A 13,908-nucleotide genomic window follows, 5' to 3' on the forward strand; every position below is an offset into this window, starting at 1 on the left:
GTGGTATGAAAACTTTGGCCGGGAGAGGGGCGTCGTGGGGGAAAAGGTACAAGGCAGGCTTATCGGCGCGCAGCCTTCAGCTGACCCAGCAGCGGGCGCTTAGTGGACCCGCAGGCAGGGATGTTGAGACACGACGGCGCTGGCAGGTGCGGCGCAGTCGTCGTGATCCGACGCGCAAAACGCGTCGGTTGCGGCAACAACTTTTTTACCTACTCAGATGTCGTCGGGGACCAATACACTTCGACAGCCAAAACTGCGAACACTTAACAGCAATTTTGAGAAATATTCATCACACACCTTTAAGAGGCTACTAAGAGTATTGAGCAGCCGCCAGGTGGGTCCTGTGGACCTCATACTACGACCCCTGCTACGACAACCTTGTCCAGCCTCGTCACTTGCTGTACCTCTATTTTAAGTAGACCAAATCCTTCTCGTTTCAAAATGCCTACTCAGTCTTCATACCCTATCTAGCGGATGGCGCGCAAGCGCTTTCGCGCTGATTGTCGAATTTAGCGCGCTCGACCGGATGCAGGACTGCGGCACAGGCCATCTCCACGTATACATTTGGACATTACGCCGCACAGCTCACTTCAGATCTACGTTCGAGAGACTTCTGATTGGATGCATCTACAAAGGGAGCTGGTAGATTAAGCCGCTCCTTCAACTGGCGCTGGTTTTATCTACGGGTGCCGCCTCCGCGAGATGGCACCTTCCTCCTCTCAGCATGGTCAGCTCTTCCGCGAGCCTTCCCACCTCTCGGAAACCACGTTTGTTGCACTCGATGTGCCTTTGTTCACATGCCACCTACAAACATCACTTACGGGACCGCAAACGTCACTTCTGCGAATGACCTGGTCGGCTGGACTCCCGAATCCGACGGCCGCGGGACCTTCACAATCATCACATCGAGTTTCTTCACCATCCTGATTTGCACCTGGACCGTCATCCACCCACGCGTCCATACAACCCACCGAATGACACTCCTCCACAAGTTCCTCCAGCTGGTCAAGACCATCGTAGCCCCGGAGATGGTATGCATCGAGTCTCTCCAAGAATGGGTCCAAGCGCGCAAGATGGTGCGGCGCTCGGCCTCGGCCACACAGGGCAACCTCAAGCTCGTCCACGCCTTCTACGTCGGGATGCTCGGGCTGCGCTACCGCGTGAGCGAGACGCACTCGCGGGTGCTGTGGCCGAGCCAGTACACCTGGCTCCTCAACAACGGGCTGGTGCGGTGGGCCGACCACGCCGGCTGGGGCCTGTCGGAGGAGCTGATCCGGGACAAGAGCAAGGCGGACGGGCTGGTCAAGCTGGCGGCGGTGCTGCAGGTGACGTGGTTCGTGGCGATGTGCGCCACGCGCGCCGCGCACGCGCTCCCCATCGCCGCCCTCGAGGCCATGACGCTGGCGTACGTCTTCGTCATGCTCGTCACGTACCTGTTCTGGTGGGTCAAGCCAAAGGACATCACGACGGCGGCCACGGTCGAGCTGCCGCCCATGAGCCGCGCGCAGCGGGACGTCTTCGAGTCGCTGGCCATGGAGAACACGTACGACGACGACGCAACGGCGCCCGCGCCGTCGAAGAACATTGCTTGGTACCTCGTGGCCCGGGACTGCAAAGACGACGACGTCTTGATGATGCATCCGAGCGATGGTTCTGATGTCTCCAAGGTGTCCGTGAGAGCGGAAGTGGCTTCCATCAAGCCGGGGATAAAGAGAGCACGGCCGTTGATCGAGTGGTACGACGACCCTATGATCATCACCCAATGGGATAGAGACCTGTACTTCACCCGGTGGTGGCCCCTGATATGCATCCTTGGAGCATCGTTCGGCGCGATCCATTTGGTATCGTGGAACTCGACTTTCCCAACCCCTTTCGAGAGGTGGCTGTGGCGTTCGAGCGCGCTGATATCCGTTGTCACTTCGATCGTCTGCATGCAGTTCGAGACCATGACATTGCGCTGGAATGGCATCCTTACCCTTATCCGCGTCTCCAGTCCTGTCTTGTATATCATCAGCCGTATCGTTATGACAGCGGAAGTCTTCGCGGCGTTGAGGGCCATGCCACGGAGCACATACGATACGTATGAGATATGGAATTATTGGTTTCATTTCCTTTGACGCGTAGTAAAAGTATTGAAGGATGAACAGGTGATTCATAAGATGACTAAAAGAGCCATCCAGCCGAGCTCTCAGGCGTTGAGCCTCGTAAATAGACCAAACGCTCCTCTTTCGATGTCTCATAGTCGAAGGTATCAAGACTCATTTTGCATGTTACATCATTATACAGCTCATAGAACGATTCGACATGGGATGGTTGGTTGAATATAAGATCCGGACGTGAAGGTGTGACCCTGGGATCCAGATCCGTACCCTGACATCTCCCGGGGATTGATTTGACGGGCCGTCATCCGTCACTGACTCGGATATGGATCTATCCCTCCAGGACCGTCGGAGCTGCATGTCGCGGAGTCGGTAGTTGAAGACAAAATTACAGTAGAGGGTACAAGGCTATGCTAGCGGATAGTATAAGAGAGAAAGGAAAAAAAAGGAAACCCCCAATCCTCTAATACGTAGAGGTGTCTTCCACTATCATTACTTCAAAACTCGCCCAGAAGAAGGAAACGGGAGACCTGGTGCGTAACGAGAAGGAAAAGCAAGTAGTTAGGAAAAGAAAGCAAGAAGAGAAGACGTGAGATATCGCCTAAAATCTAACCTCTAATACGCAGTGGCTTCTTGCCACTACCATTACCGGTCGTGTAAACTGCCGCCTGAAGATAAAGGAGCAAAGTTGTGTATCGAGGAATCCGTATAGTAAACTTGTCCGCGATCCGCGTTCCGATTCGTCGTTGGTACAGTTTAACGTCTCGATCTCCCTAGACGGTGGATGACCCTTCTTGATATGGGAGGGTCGGTGCGGTGCGCTTCTTCTTGAATAGCGAGGTAAAGTTGCTCATGGGAGAATCTGAAAGGTCGTTCGGCTTGGTGGCCTGATATGCCGCCGCTGCTGTCTTTAAGTCTGGTCTTGTATTCATCTGCCTATATATATGATGATGCGGCATTTATGTAAGGTAGGTGCGGGTGGGTGGGCAATTCCTTTTGTCAGCTGGCGTCACTTGCCTGCTCGAAGATTTCGGCCGCGCTTGCCGACTCAACGGAGCAGGCGCGTTCAATGGCCATAGGTGAGGGAGAGATTGGCGTTGGTTCTGCAGTGCATCGTCGCCGATTAGAGGTGAAGTGTTGGGAAGCATGCACGACCGCGGTGGCTGGATCGACTCTCACCTCATGATGAAGGCCGATCTGGTGGGCGGCTTCCCTCATGGAACCGGACATGGTCAATTCGTGGCGAGGAAGCTACAGCCGGCCAAAGCAAACAATTTGCACTCATCGATGGCTGCGGCCAGACGCTCCTACCGGCTCATCGCCAGGTGTACAGAGCAACTGCAGTCGTCTTCTCCCTGCGACCTTCATCTGGTTTTCATGCACTTCATCGACAGTGGCAACCCATTCTTCCTCCATATTTCTTGCAACCAAGCACCCACAGGTCGCAACAGAAACGCAGCCCGGAAGACAATCCTCAACCCAGTCACGACATCATCATGGCCGGCCCATCGGCTCAAGTCCTGCAAGGCACCCCTCCGCAAATCCAGAATTACCCAAGATCCCTCCCAAAACCGGACGATACGATCTACAGCTCGGAGGCCTCTTCACCGGCGCGAACGTACACTTCAACGCCCTAAACCATGCACCTCGACCGCCCAAACCGCAAGCCCAGCAGCACCACCAACAACAACAACAACGATACTTCGCCATACCCCGATCGACCAAACCCACACCACAACCACCACCATCCTCGCCCACCCGCCCGACTCGGCCTACCTATCACGCGGCGGAGTGCAGGTGGCTCAGGCACAGTCGAAGTCCGGCGCTCGATCGAGCCGCAGCGGAACCACGCCACCCGGCCAGGAAACTTCGTCCCGGGGAAGCTCGCTCAACACCATACGAGCGAACCGTCCGATGCGGTACGTACATGGGTGAACGATGCGGCTGAACGTCACGGACGCGTACGTATCGGTCGTGGCTGCAGTCGAAAGGGCCGGGGGGTGCGGTCGACGTGCGCCGGCTGGCTTTTGGTCGCATTTTGATGGGGATTGGAATGGCGCGCGGCGCCGTACGTGCGGTGTACTGAGGAGCGGAGCTGCTGGACGAGCTAGCGCATCCGGGGTGGCCTTGTTATATCTATTTGAATTGCTCCATCGCCCAGGAGTTCCGGCTCGGGGAGACTGCGCGCGCGGCGGCTGTGGGTGGAGGGGCGGAGGGACGGGAAGGTGAAAGCTGCGCGCGTTGTGTGGGACCTGTGCGACGGATGCGGTGCGAAAACTGGGGAGGGGGCGTGATAAATGTGTTTGTGATAATCGGGTTCGGTGTTCGGAGCGTAGGGAGAGGTGGTTGGAGGCGACGGAGCGGAAGTTCAAGGCGTATCCCGAGGAGCAATCTAGGCGGCTGGACGATGACGGCGGTGTGGCGGCCGGTGGAGGGGTGGTTCATTGTTTATGCGGGGAGCAGTGCATTGCGGAGGTTGCGACGGTGTTTCGCTGTTTCGGATGCAATGATCATATCACTCTGCCTATCCAGGAGTCTTCGATATGGCGTTTTGGAGCCGGCGCACTCAGGCCCTGGATGACGACGATGGTGGAGCGTGGGGTTAGATTAAGCATCCAGGAGGCTTAATTTCTAAGCGAAGGACAAGCAAGACGGGATTTGAGTTCTCTCCGCTACCATCAGGAGCGCTCGTTCCATGTGTTGATCTGTTGAACGAATAGAAAGCTCTGGAGCGTTCGCTGCAAGGGTGCCCGCATACGTGTCTCGCCCCATGTGGATGGACTCCTCATGCTTGTTTTGACCTCCAATGTGAAATACCCTGACCCAACTACAAAAAGATCTGACTCTCTTTAAAAACAGAGCCTAACACCTCAATTCCCAATCCCTTCTCAGATTCGCACTCCAAAATCCGCCTTGGTTCAGTCACGATGTGATTTGAATATCACCACGTTCTCACGGATGTCCCAACCACACTGCTCGCCGTGCTGTTCCTGCTGACCCTTCTCTTCTTTCTAGTGTTGCTCGCCCAGACGTACATCTTATTCCTGCACTATCAGTTGTCGCAATCGCTCTACGAAAAGCGCGGACCCGCGATCCTGATAACCAATCGCTTGGATGGGGTCGACTCTGTTCTGTTGTTTATAGCCTAAGTATCTGCACGGCAAGTGGTTCTAGCATTAGCTGCTCAGTTTGTTCTCTGACAATGGTATCCACGAAACTTTTTGCCTGCCGTTGACGCGGCGGCATCCGAACAGTGCAGTGATATGCAGATAGAGTGGTATACCAACCCGTATACTTCTCAAAAAATAAAAAATAAAAAATAAAAAATAAAAAACCCCTCTTTCTTCTGCCCCTTCGCGGAAGCTACTTCCAAGCACACGTTCTCTTCTTCTAGCATCGTGACGGAATTGAAGGTTCATGATCATCATCATCATCACCCCCTCAACTCCCCCGCCCTCCCGCTCAAGATCCACGGCCGCCGCAGCCAGAAATCATCCTTGATGACGTCGACGTGCTCGACCGCGACGGTCGCCTTGGCGCGCCGTTTCTTTTCCTTCTCCGCCACCGTCTTGCTCGGCGGCGTTACGGTGACGGGTGTGGCGTGTACACCCTGATTGATGATGGCTATCCTGTCTAGTGGATCCGTGGGGGGATCGACGGGTTGGTACTGCGGTTTTGGTTTGGATGGTGTTAGTGGGATTTGCGCTTTCGTGGAGGAGGGGTGGGGACGGGGGAGTGTAGGTGTAGTTTTGAAAAAGGAAGGTAGGTGGGATGCGAGAGAGGGAGAGACGGCGAGAAAATTGTAAAGATGAACGCACGTCGCGGAACACGACGCTGCCCTTCTTGAACAGGTCGTCCTCGTTGTTGTAGTTGATGCCGAACTCCTTGAACAGGATCTCGTTCTTGTCGGCCGACACGGTCCCGCTCAGGCGCTGCTCGGCCGCCGCCGCTTCCATGCCGCCGCGCTGGATCAGCGTCCAGAAGGTCGTGTTGTAGAGGTTGTTGATGTGGCCTGCGCAGTCACATTGCCGCCGGTCAGCAAAAGTGCGACTCAAAAAGCCGGAAGAAGGCGTGACGGGAGAGACTCGAGGCAACAGAAATCGGAAGGGGAAGAAGAGGGAGACCAAGGGAAAACACGCACAGTCAACCTGCCGCCAGCTCATGTAATCGCGCAGATTCTGCGCGCTGGGGTACATGACGGCGCGGCCGTCGAAGCTGGGCATGGGCGGCGTGAGCGGCGGCTTGTCGGCGAAGTAGGTAGGCCACAGGTGGATGTAGTGCGAGGTGAAGGTGGTGGCGACGGTGGTGATGAGCTTGCTGGCTCCCAGGGAACCATCATCGATTTTGTCAGTCGCGGCGCTCTCTCTCTCTCTCTATTTCTCATCTCCATCTCCACTGGGCGGAGACTCACGCTGCTCGTCGCTCGAAGAGGTTGCAGTCCTTGTGGAAGATGAAGCTGCGCGTGGGAGGGTACATGTCAGCGCATCTGTAGTCACGCTTCCTACTCCTTCGGAGGGAGAGCCCGTGGCCAGCCAGTCATCAGGCTACTGGCAGGCGGGCCACGCTTTTTGACCGAGGCTGTTCGGTGTAAGTGCATATTACCTGTACTCGTCGCTGATGCCATAGCCCAGCACCAGGTCGGGCAGCTCCTTGAAGACGCCGACGGCGGCCGCGTTCATCAATTCGAGCGCGCGACGGTCGTTTGGCTTCTCGAAGCCGTACTTCGCCGTCAATCTTTCCTCGCGATAGTGTCAGTCGCCGCTTGACTGAAGATGTTGTTGCCCTTTCATATAAGACGGAGGGATCGGCGCCTAGAAAGGAAGGAAGGGAAAAAGAAGAGAAAAAAGAGCATGAAGACGACGAAAGGCAGCAAGAAGAACAAAACAAAAACAGAGACAGCACAACTCACTTATGAAACCCCCGACCATCGATGCGAATGACGATCCAAGTGTTCGGCAGCAGAATGTCGGGCTGGCACCGCTCGAAGCTCTTGACGTACTCGTACCTGCGCGCGCGAGAGAGAGAGACATCAATCAGCTCACTTCAACACCCTCGGACCGAGAGTCTCGGTGCGTACTTGGAATTCGCCATGGCGTAGCTATTGGGAGGGGAGGAGGGACGTGCTCGATGGATGGTTTTGGTCCGCGTGCGCGTTTGTTTCGTGGTGGGGTTTGTTGGCCGGCCTCGAGTTTTTTTTTCAGGCGAAACGCGCCCGCTGTCTTGTCCATTCGCGCCCAAAATCCGCTAACCCTTTGACTCACGGCTCAAAACCACCAAAGGGTGTCGCGAGCGGCAGGCAGAGAATTAGATATGCACAAGGTCACCATCCATCACGAGTCCCGCATCTTTCCAACATTTGGCGACCAAAAAAAGTCATTTTCATCATATTTTTCGTCATGCAGCCGCGCCGTTCGGTTCCGTCGAACCTCAGCAGGGGGGCAAGTACGAAGGGTATATCTCTCCGCGGCTAGTTGTGTTTTTTTTTGTCTGGTTTTCGCTACACCGATCGCTATCTCTTTCCCTTGCGTACCTAATCTTACGCTTTTTCTAAGCCAATTGGGCCAAGGATGAGAAGAAAGAAAAAAAAGACAAAGAGCAAGAAATCAATCCCGTCATCCACACCTTCATTGTGTAGGAAAAATCCATCATCCGTCATTCAATCGACCCCAGCCGTCCAGCCCGCGCGTTTCGATCGGTGTAGTAGCGTGTTATACCTTCGCTTCCGCCACCGCAAATTTGTTTTCGTCTCTCCGTTCGCGGCCAAAGTCTTTGTTAAAAGCAAAAGAAAAAAGGAAGCTGCCTGCCCATCAAAGACCCCCTTCCCCGCTCAATCTGTTTTTGGGCAACGCCGAAATTCATGCACATGAAAAGAGAAAGAACCCACGTCATAGAACCCACCAACACCGTCGCAACCAACCGAAGCTCTCTCTCAAATTAAGACGGGTCGTTGTAGCCTTGATAAAGGGAGAAGAAACACCCAAGATCCCCCGAAATCCCCGCCCGTGTTTCTTTTTGTTGCATGGGAATATTGGTACACAAAAGCACATAAGCACCCGATGCTGCCGATGTGGGCCCAGCCAAGGGAACACCTGCAATCCCACCGAATGCTTGAATGCCTGGCGCTTAGTCTTGGCGCGGCGAACTGTAGTCCTGTGTCAGCGTGCGTCCGAATCCTATCCGCACATGCAACTTACGTAGGAGAGTACTTCGGGGACGTAGGCGAATACTTTGGCGACGTGGTCGAGTATTGCCCCGCTCCCGGAGAGGTAGGAGAGAACCTCGGTGACGTCGGCGAGTACTGGTCGCCGGCAGGGCTGGTTGGGCTGTACACCGGGCTCGTCGGAGAGTAGCCCATGGCAGGCGACGTCGGTGACCGCCTGTCGCTGCCGCTGCCGAATTGTGGTGAAGTCGGCGAATACATCGGCGATGTGGGGCTGTACGCCGGAGACGTCGGGCTGTACTTGGGCGACGTTGCGTGAGCCGGCGACGTCGGGCTGTAACTGGGAGATGTCGGCGAGTACGCCGGTGACGTCGGTGAAGACGGCGACGTGGGAGAGTATGACGGAGACGTCGGCGAGTAGTTCGGCGACGTGGGGGACAGGCTGTTGAACGCCGGCGACGTCGGCGAGTAGCCAGGAGAAGTGGGAGAGTAGCCCGGGCTGGTGGGCGAGAAAGCAGGCGACGTGCCGCCGAAACGCGGGCTTGTAAGGTTGAGGCCGGGCGATGTGGGGGAGTAACCAGGCGACGTAGGCGAGTAGCCAGGAGAAGTAGGGCTCTGCCCGCTGAAGGGGCTGGTGGGCGCATACCCGGGGCTGCGAGCGTAGGGGCTCATGCCACCATCGCTGAAAGAGCCATACGAAGTAAGGCCGCCGCTGTCGTCGCCACCGGCCTGCACCATCGGCGAGAACGATGCACCGTAGTCCGGACCAGCGAATGCGCCCTCGTGCGACGGAGAGCCGATATCGTACGGCGTAGCAGCACCGTCGGCGATGTACCCAGGAGCAGCAGCCAAGCCGGGCATGAGTCCGTAGCGAGCATTGTCCGAGGCGCATGTGTTGAGCATGTTCTTGTCGACCATGATGTCCATCTCGCCAGTACCAGCAGGCGCCAATTGGCCCAGCATAATGTTCTCCGAAACACCGCGGCAGTCATCGAGTTCACCGCAGGCGGCGGCGTCCAACAGAATTTCGACCGTCTCCTCGAAAGAACAACGCATGAGTGCACCAGTATCCGCACGGTTGATACCGTGGCGGGTAACAGCCATGATGTGGCCACGAGCCGTCATGACGTCGACCAGAAGCGCCAAGTGACGATGGTTGACGTATGAACCGTCGAACGCTAGCACCTGTGTGAACTCCTTGAGAAGAGCTGTACGCGTAGCCTCGATACCAAAGACGGAGAAAATCTCGAAGAAGTTGTTCGAGTAGGTACGGTTGGCATCGACTCCCTCGACCGTCAGGACGCGGGACAGAGCGGTACCTGTGGTGTCGAGGAACCACTCCGTGCAGTCATTGGTCTTTGACATGTAGAGGGTGCCATCGTCTCTGATGACCTGCGTCTGGCCGCTGTTGATGAAAGCACGCTGGATGCCCGGAACACCACGAAGGGTCAGGTCGTCGAGCAGCCTCTCCTCCAGCATGCCAAGCAGCTTCTCGTCGTTCTCTTCGCCCTCTTCCTCCTTGTTGACATCGTGCTTGATCAAGCGGATACGGATGACAAGCTCTTCGGCGTTGTTGTCACTGAAGATGACAGCCAAGTTCTTGTGGTATTCCTCCTTGATCCTGCTGGCAACCTGAGGCACCGTCAGGCCCTTGTCCAGAAGCTTGCCTCGGTTGAGCACGATACGCATGAGCCACTTGGACTGCGAGTCAACATCGTCCTGAGTATCATCAGGAATAATGAAGTAGGACTCGACCAGATCAGAGTCGGCGTCGATCACGGTCGACTGGATGTCAGGGTCATAGTAAAGCTCGACGCACTCCGTGACGGAGCGTAGCGTCGTGTGCTCAATACGGCTGCGGAGAAGCTTGGCTTGGTGTCTCTTCTCCGCTTCCGTAGTCTCCAAGTTAGTCTGGGTGTACACCTTCATGGAGGGAGTCTTGATTTGCTTGGCAACGTTGAGAATTTCCTTGAGACGCGGCACACCAAGCGTGACGTTCTTCGAAGACACACCGGCGAAATGGAAAGTGTTCAGAGTCATCTGCGTCGCGGGCTCACCAATGGACTGCGCGGCAAGCACACCAACCATTTCTCCGGGACTGACGATCGCTCTGTTGAAGCGGTTCTCGAGATCACCGAGAACGTTCTCAAACGCGAGCTTGTTCAGAGAGTATTCGCGAACGATACGCTTGAATGACAGCCTCGAGCGCAGCTGAGCCTTGAACAGGAATGTCGCGTTCTCCTGAGCCTCACGCGACAACGGGTCGTCTCCACGTACGACAACAAGTCTGTCGAGGACCTCCGCAACCTTTGGAATGACGTCGGCAGGGTGCAGGTCACTCCGGGAACCATCCTTGATACGGAACTTGCTCTTCGCCGTCTCGATGATACGCTGGATGTTGAGCGGAAGCTGGCGCTGGTCATCCGCATCGTTCGTGATGTTGCGGACATACCTCCGGTCTTCCTCGAGCTGAGCGAATTCCTCGTCGAACAAGCGTTGCACCTCGATATCACCGGCGATGGCATCGGCCTGCTCCAGGATGTCGCTCGAGAGCGAAGTCGACGGGTCCATGACGTTGACGTAGAACTTGCGCTTGAATTGCTCATTGGAGCAGTTGACGAAATCGCAGCCCTGCTTTTCAATGTAGACACCATCGAGACCATCTTCACCGTAGACGAACTGAACGATATCACCGAGAGAGTTGCGCACGGTTCCGTCATACTTGGCCATGACATCTTCAAGAGCCTTGACCAGACGGCGCTGGATGTAACCAGTCTCGGCGGTCTTGACGGCGGTATCAATGAGACCCTCGCGACCAGCCATGGCGTGGAAGAAGAATTCAGAGGGAGTAAGACCACGCAGATAAGAGTTCTGAACGAAGCCTCTGGCCGAGGGAGAGTAGTCGTCCTTTGTAAAGTGCGGCAGAGTCCGGTACTTGAAGCCGAACGGAATACGCTTACCCTCTACGGACTGCTGACCGACAAGCGCCGTCATCTGGGAAATGTTGATGGTCGAACCCTTGGAACCAGAGGCAGCCATAGCAATGGCGTTGTTGCATTTGGCTACACTCTTTTCCGTGACGGAACCTGCATCGTCACGAGCCTTGTTCAGGCAGACTGAGACCTTACTCTCGAAGGTTTCTCTCTTGGTCATACCAGGCAGCGGGTCGAGTTTGTCCTGCGTTGCCTCCTCAGTGATTTCAGCGACAAACCCTTTCTGTTTATTGATGGCCGCCTCGATGCCTTCGGTGGTGACGGCGTCAGGGATGGTATCGCCGATGCCGATGGAGAAACCGGTGTGGAGGAGCCAGTAGTTGACAATACGCTGAGTACCGTTGAAGAAGCCCACAGTTGCTTCCCAGCCCTTCTCGTTGAAGACCGTGTGAATAATGCCACCACTGCTGGCACCAACAATCTTCTTGTTGAAGATGCCATAAATAAGCTCACCACCGATGATGACAACTCCGCTGTCGTCAATTGGCGCATGCGTCTTGCCGGGCTTGACCAGGTTGATTTCCGGAATAGCAAGACTGATGATCTGCTTACCAGTCCAACGAGGACGCGGCTTCAAGATGGCGGGCTGAGGAATCACGCCGTCCCAATCCGGCACCCAGAGAAGTACGTTCATAACCTGCTCCTTGGTGAGGAAGACATCACGATTGCAAAGTTTGTAGACGCCGCAGAGCGTGTCCTGCACGATACCCATGAGCGGACCGTTACGCTGAGGCGACACAATGTTGAGCGGCACCATGCAGAGCTGCATGACTTCGGCACGACTCTCTTCAGTCTGCGGAACGTGCAAGTTCATCTCGTCACCGTCGAAATCGGCGTTGTATGGAGAAGTGACCGACAAGTTCAGGCGGAAAGTCGAGTAAGGCATGACACGGACGCGGTGACCCATCATAGACTCCTTGTGCAGAGAGGGCTGACGATTGAAGATGATGAAATCTCCGGAGACGACGTGACGCTCAACCTTCCAGCCGTATGCAAGCTGGATTTCTCCGGCGCGCTTGTGATGGCGAAGATCGATACGCGTGCCATCGTCGCGGATAATGTATTTCGCACCAGGGTGCTCATTGGGGCCGTTCTTGACCAGTTCATGGAGCTTTGCAATGTTGTATGGCGTAACAGTCTCGGGATAAGTCAGAGTCCTAGCGATGGATCGAGGGACACCGACTTCGTCCAGATCCAGGTTGGGGTCACCAGTGATGACAGTACGCGCGGAGAAGTCGACACGCTTGCCCATCAAGTTGCCACGGAGACGGCCATCCTTACCCTTTAGACGACCACGAATAGTCTTCAAAGCTCTGCCTGACTTCTGTTGCGCCTGTGGTTGACCAGCGAGGTCATTGTCCATGTAGGTTGCTACGTGCCATTGGAGAAGCACCTCGAAATCGTCGATGACGTGCTGCGCGGCACCCTCCGAGTGGCAGCGCTTGATGCTGCCATTGGAGCGGATGATATCAGCAAGCTTGTAGGTCAAATCATCCTCTCCACGCATGCCCTGTCCAGTTCCATCCACGGAGATGGAGGGCCTGACCGGCGGGGGCGGAACAGGCAACATGGTGATGATCATCCACTCGGGCCGGGCAAAGTTGACGTTCAAGCCAAGAGTGAGGAGAGCCTCATCGGTGATCAGCTTGAAAATGTTCAGCACATCCTGGGGCTTGATGACGCGCTTTTCCGGCTGGCGAGCTTCCTCTTCATCTTCACCCTTCTGGGGCTTCCAGGTTCCCATCAACTTCAAGCCGTCCTTGCGAATCTCAGGTTGGCGGTTGCCGCATCCGCCATGCTGAATCTGGGGCTTCTTGTTCTTCTGAGGGGCGCCGTCATATTCCTCCGTCGGCTGGTCCATCTGACAGACGGCCTTAGGCTTGCAGACCTTCCATATCGCTTCGAAGCGGTTCTTCGGGTCTCGTAACCGCAAGGCGTCCTTGAAATGTTGCTCAGACTGCGATGCGAGTCAGTAAGAGCGATTCAACAAAGACCGTCATCCACCAGGGATGACTAACTTCGTCTGCTAAGATCTTGCCACAGTTGTGGCACACACATTCAAGCAGCTTCTTGATCTTGTTGATGAAGCCTGTGGCGAGTCAGCGGTATTCCAGTTTTCTTTGTCTGAGAAACCTTACCAACGTGAAAGACGGGCGTGTGCAGCTCAATGTGCCCGAAGTGGCCCGGACACTCCTGCATGTTCTCACCGCAAGTGGCACACTGATACGCACGATCAATGGAGCCAAGCTTGGGGTCGTTCAAGCCACCTTCACGGGGACGCTGCTTCGCCTCGTCCTACAAATCCATCAGAACGACATTCACAACAGCTCGCAGGTGAGGTGACGCACCATGGTCTCCGGATAGATGATGTGAGCGACACTCATCTCTTGAATCTCGGCGGGATCCAGCAGACCGAACTGGATCTCTTGGATGCTCTTCAGCGGCGCGCTGGACGCCGCGAAGTGAAGGTTCGCCATGTTGGAGGTGTTGGGTCGCGACGGTCTTGGACGGAGAGCGCGTTGCGACGACGGGCGCGGTGGGGACGGCTGCGCTGGGTGATGGCAACCTCACGGCCTCGGCCTTCCTCCTCACTCTACGTCCGTCGTGCGGGTCGAGGACGTCCTCCTGGTGTGTTGGCGCGACCGAAGATGGGCCC

At 55.8% G+C, this 13,908-nt stretch overlaps 3 protein-coding genes across 3 annotated transcripts; 1 reads left to right on the plus strand and 2 right to left on the minus strand.

The window, feature by feature from the left end:
• Window positions 1-797: 797 nt before the first annotated feature.
• Window positions 798-2,117, plus strand: SLS55_000249 (uncharacterized protein; the record flags this gene model as incomplete). Its single annotated transcript, XM_066771763.1, has 1 exon — window positions 798-2,117. The coding sequence occupies one exon, from the start codon at window positions 798-800 to the stop codon at window positions 2,115-2,117; it is 1,320 nt and encodes a 439-aa protein (XP_066637042.1).
• A 3,415-nt stretch (window positions 2,118-5,532) lies between these two features.
• On the minus strand, window positions 5,533-7,190 carry THG1 (tRNA-His guanylyltransferase; the record flags this gene model as incomplete). The annotated part of the gene is made up of 7 exons (XM_066771764.1): window positions 5,533-5,766; window positions 5,918-6,111; window positions 6,241-6,416; window positions 6,511-6,555; window positions 6,702-6,833; window positions 7,009-7,104; window positions 7,177-7,190. 7 exons carry the CDS (start codon window positions 7,188-7,190, stop codon window positions 5,533-5,535), a joined length of 891 nt encoding a protein of 296 aa, XP_066637043.1.
• A 1,099-nt stretch (window positions 7,191-8,289) lies between these two features.
• RPO21 (DNA-directed RNA polymerase II subunit RPB1) lies at window positions 8,290-13,729 on the minus strand (the record flags this gene model as incomplete). The annotated part of the gene is made up of 4 exons (XM_066771765.1): window positions 8,290-13,209; window positions 13,271-13,341; window positions 13,391-13,547; window positions 13,601-13,729. 4 exons carry the CDS (start codon window positions 13,727-13,729, stop codon window positions 8,290-8,292), a joined length of 5,277 nt encoding a protein of 1,758 aa, XP_066637044.1.
• Window positions 13,730-13,908: the final 179 nt, after the last annotated feature.

Source organism: Diplodia seriata (genome assembly GCF_021436955.1).
Source record: "Diplodia seriata strain FDS-637 chromosome Unknown scaffold_1, whole genome shotgun sequence".
Classification (NCBI taxonomy): Eukaryota; Fungi; Ascomycota; class Dothideomycetes; order Botryosphaeriales; family Botryosphaeriaceae; genus Diplodia; species Diplodia seriata.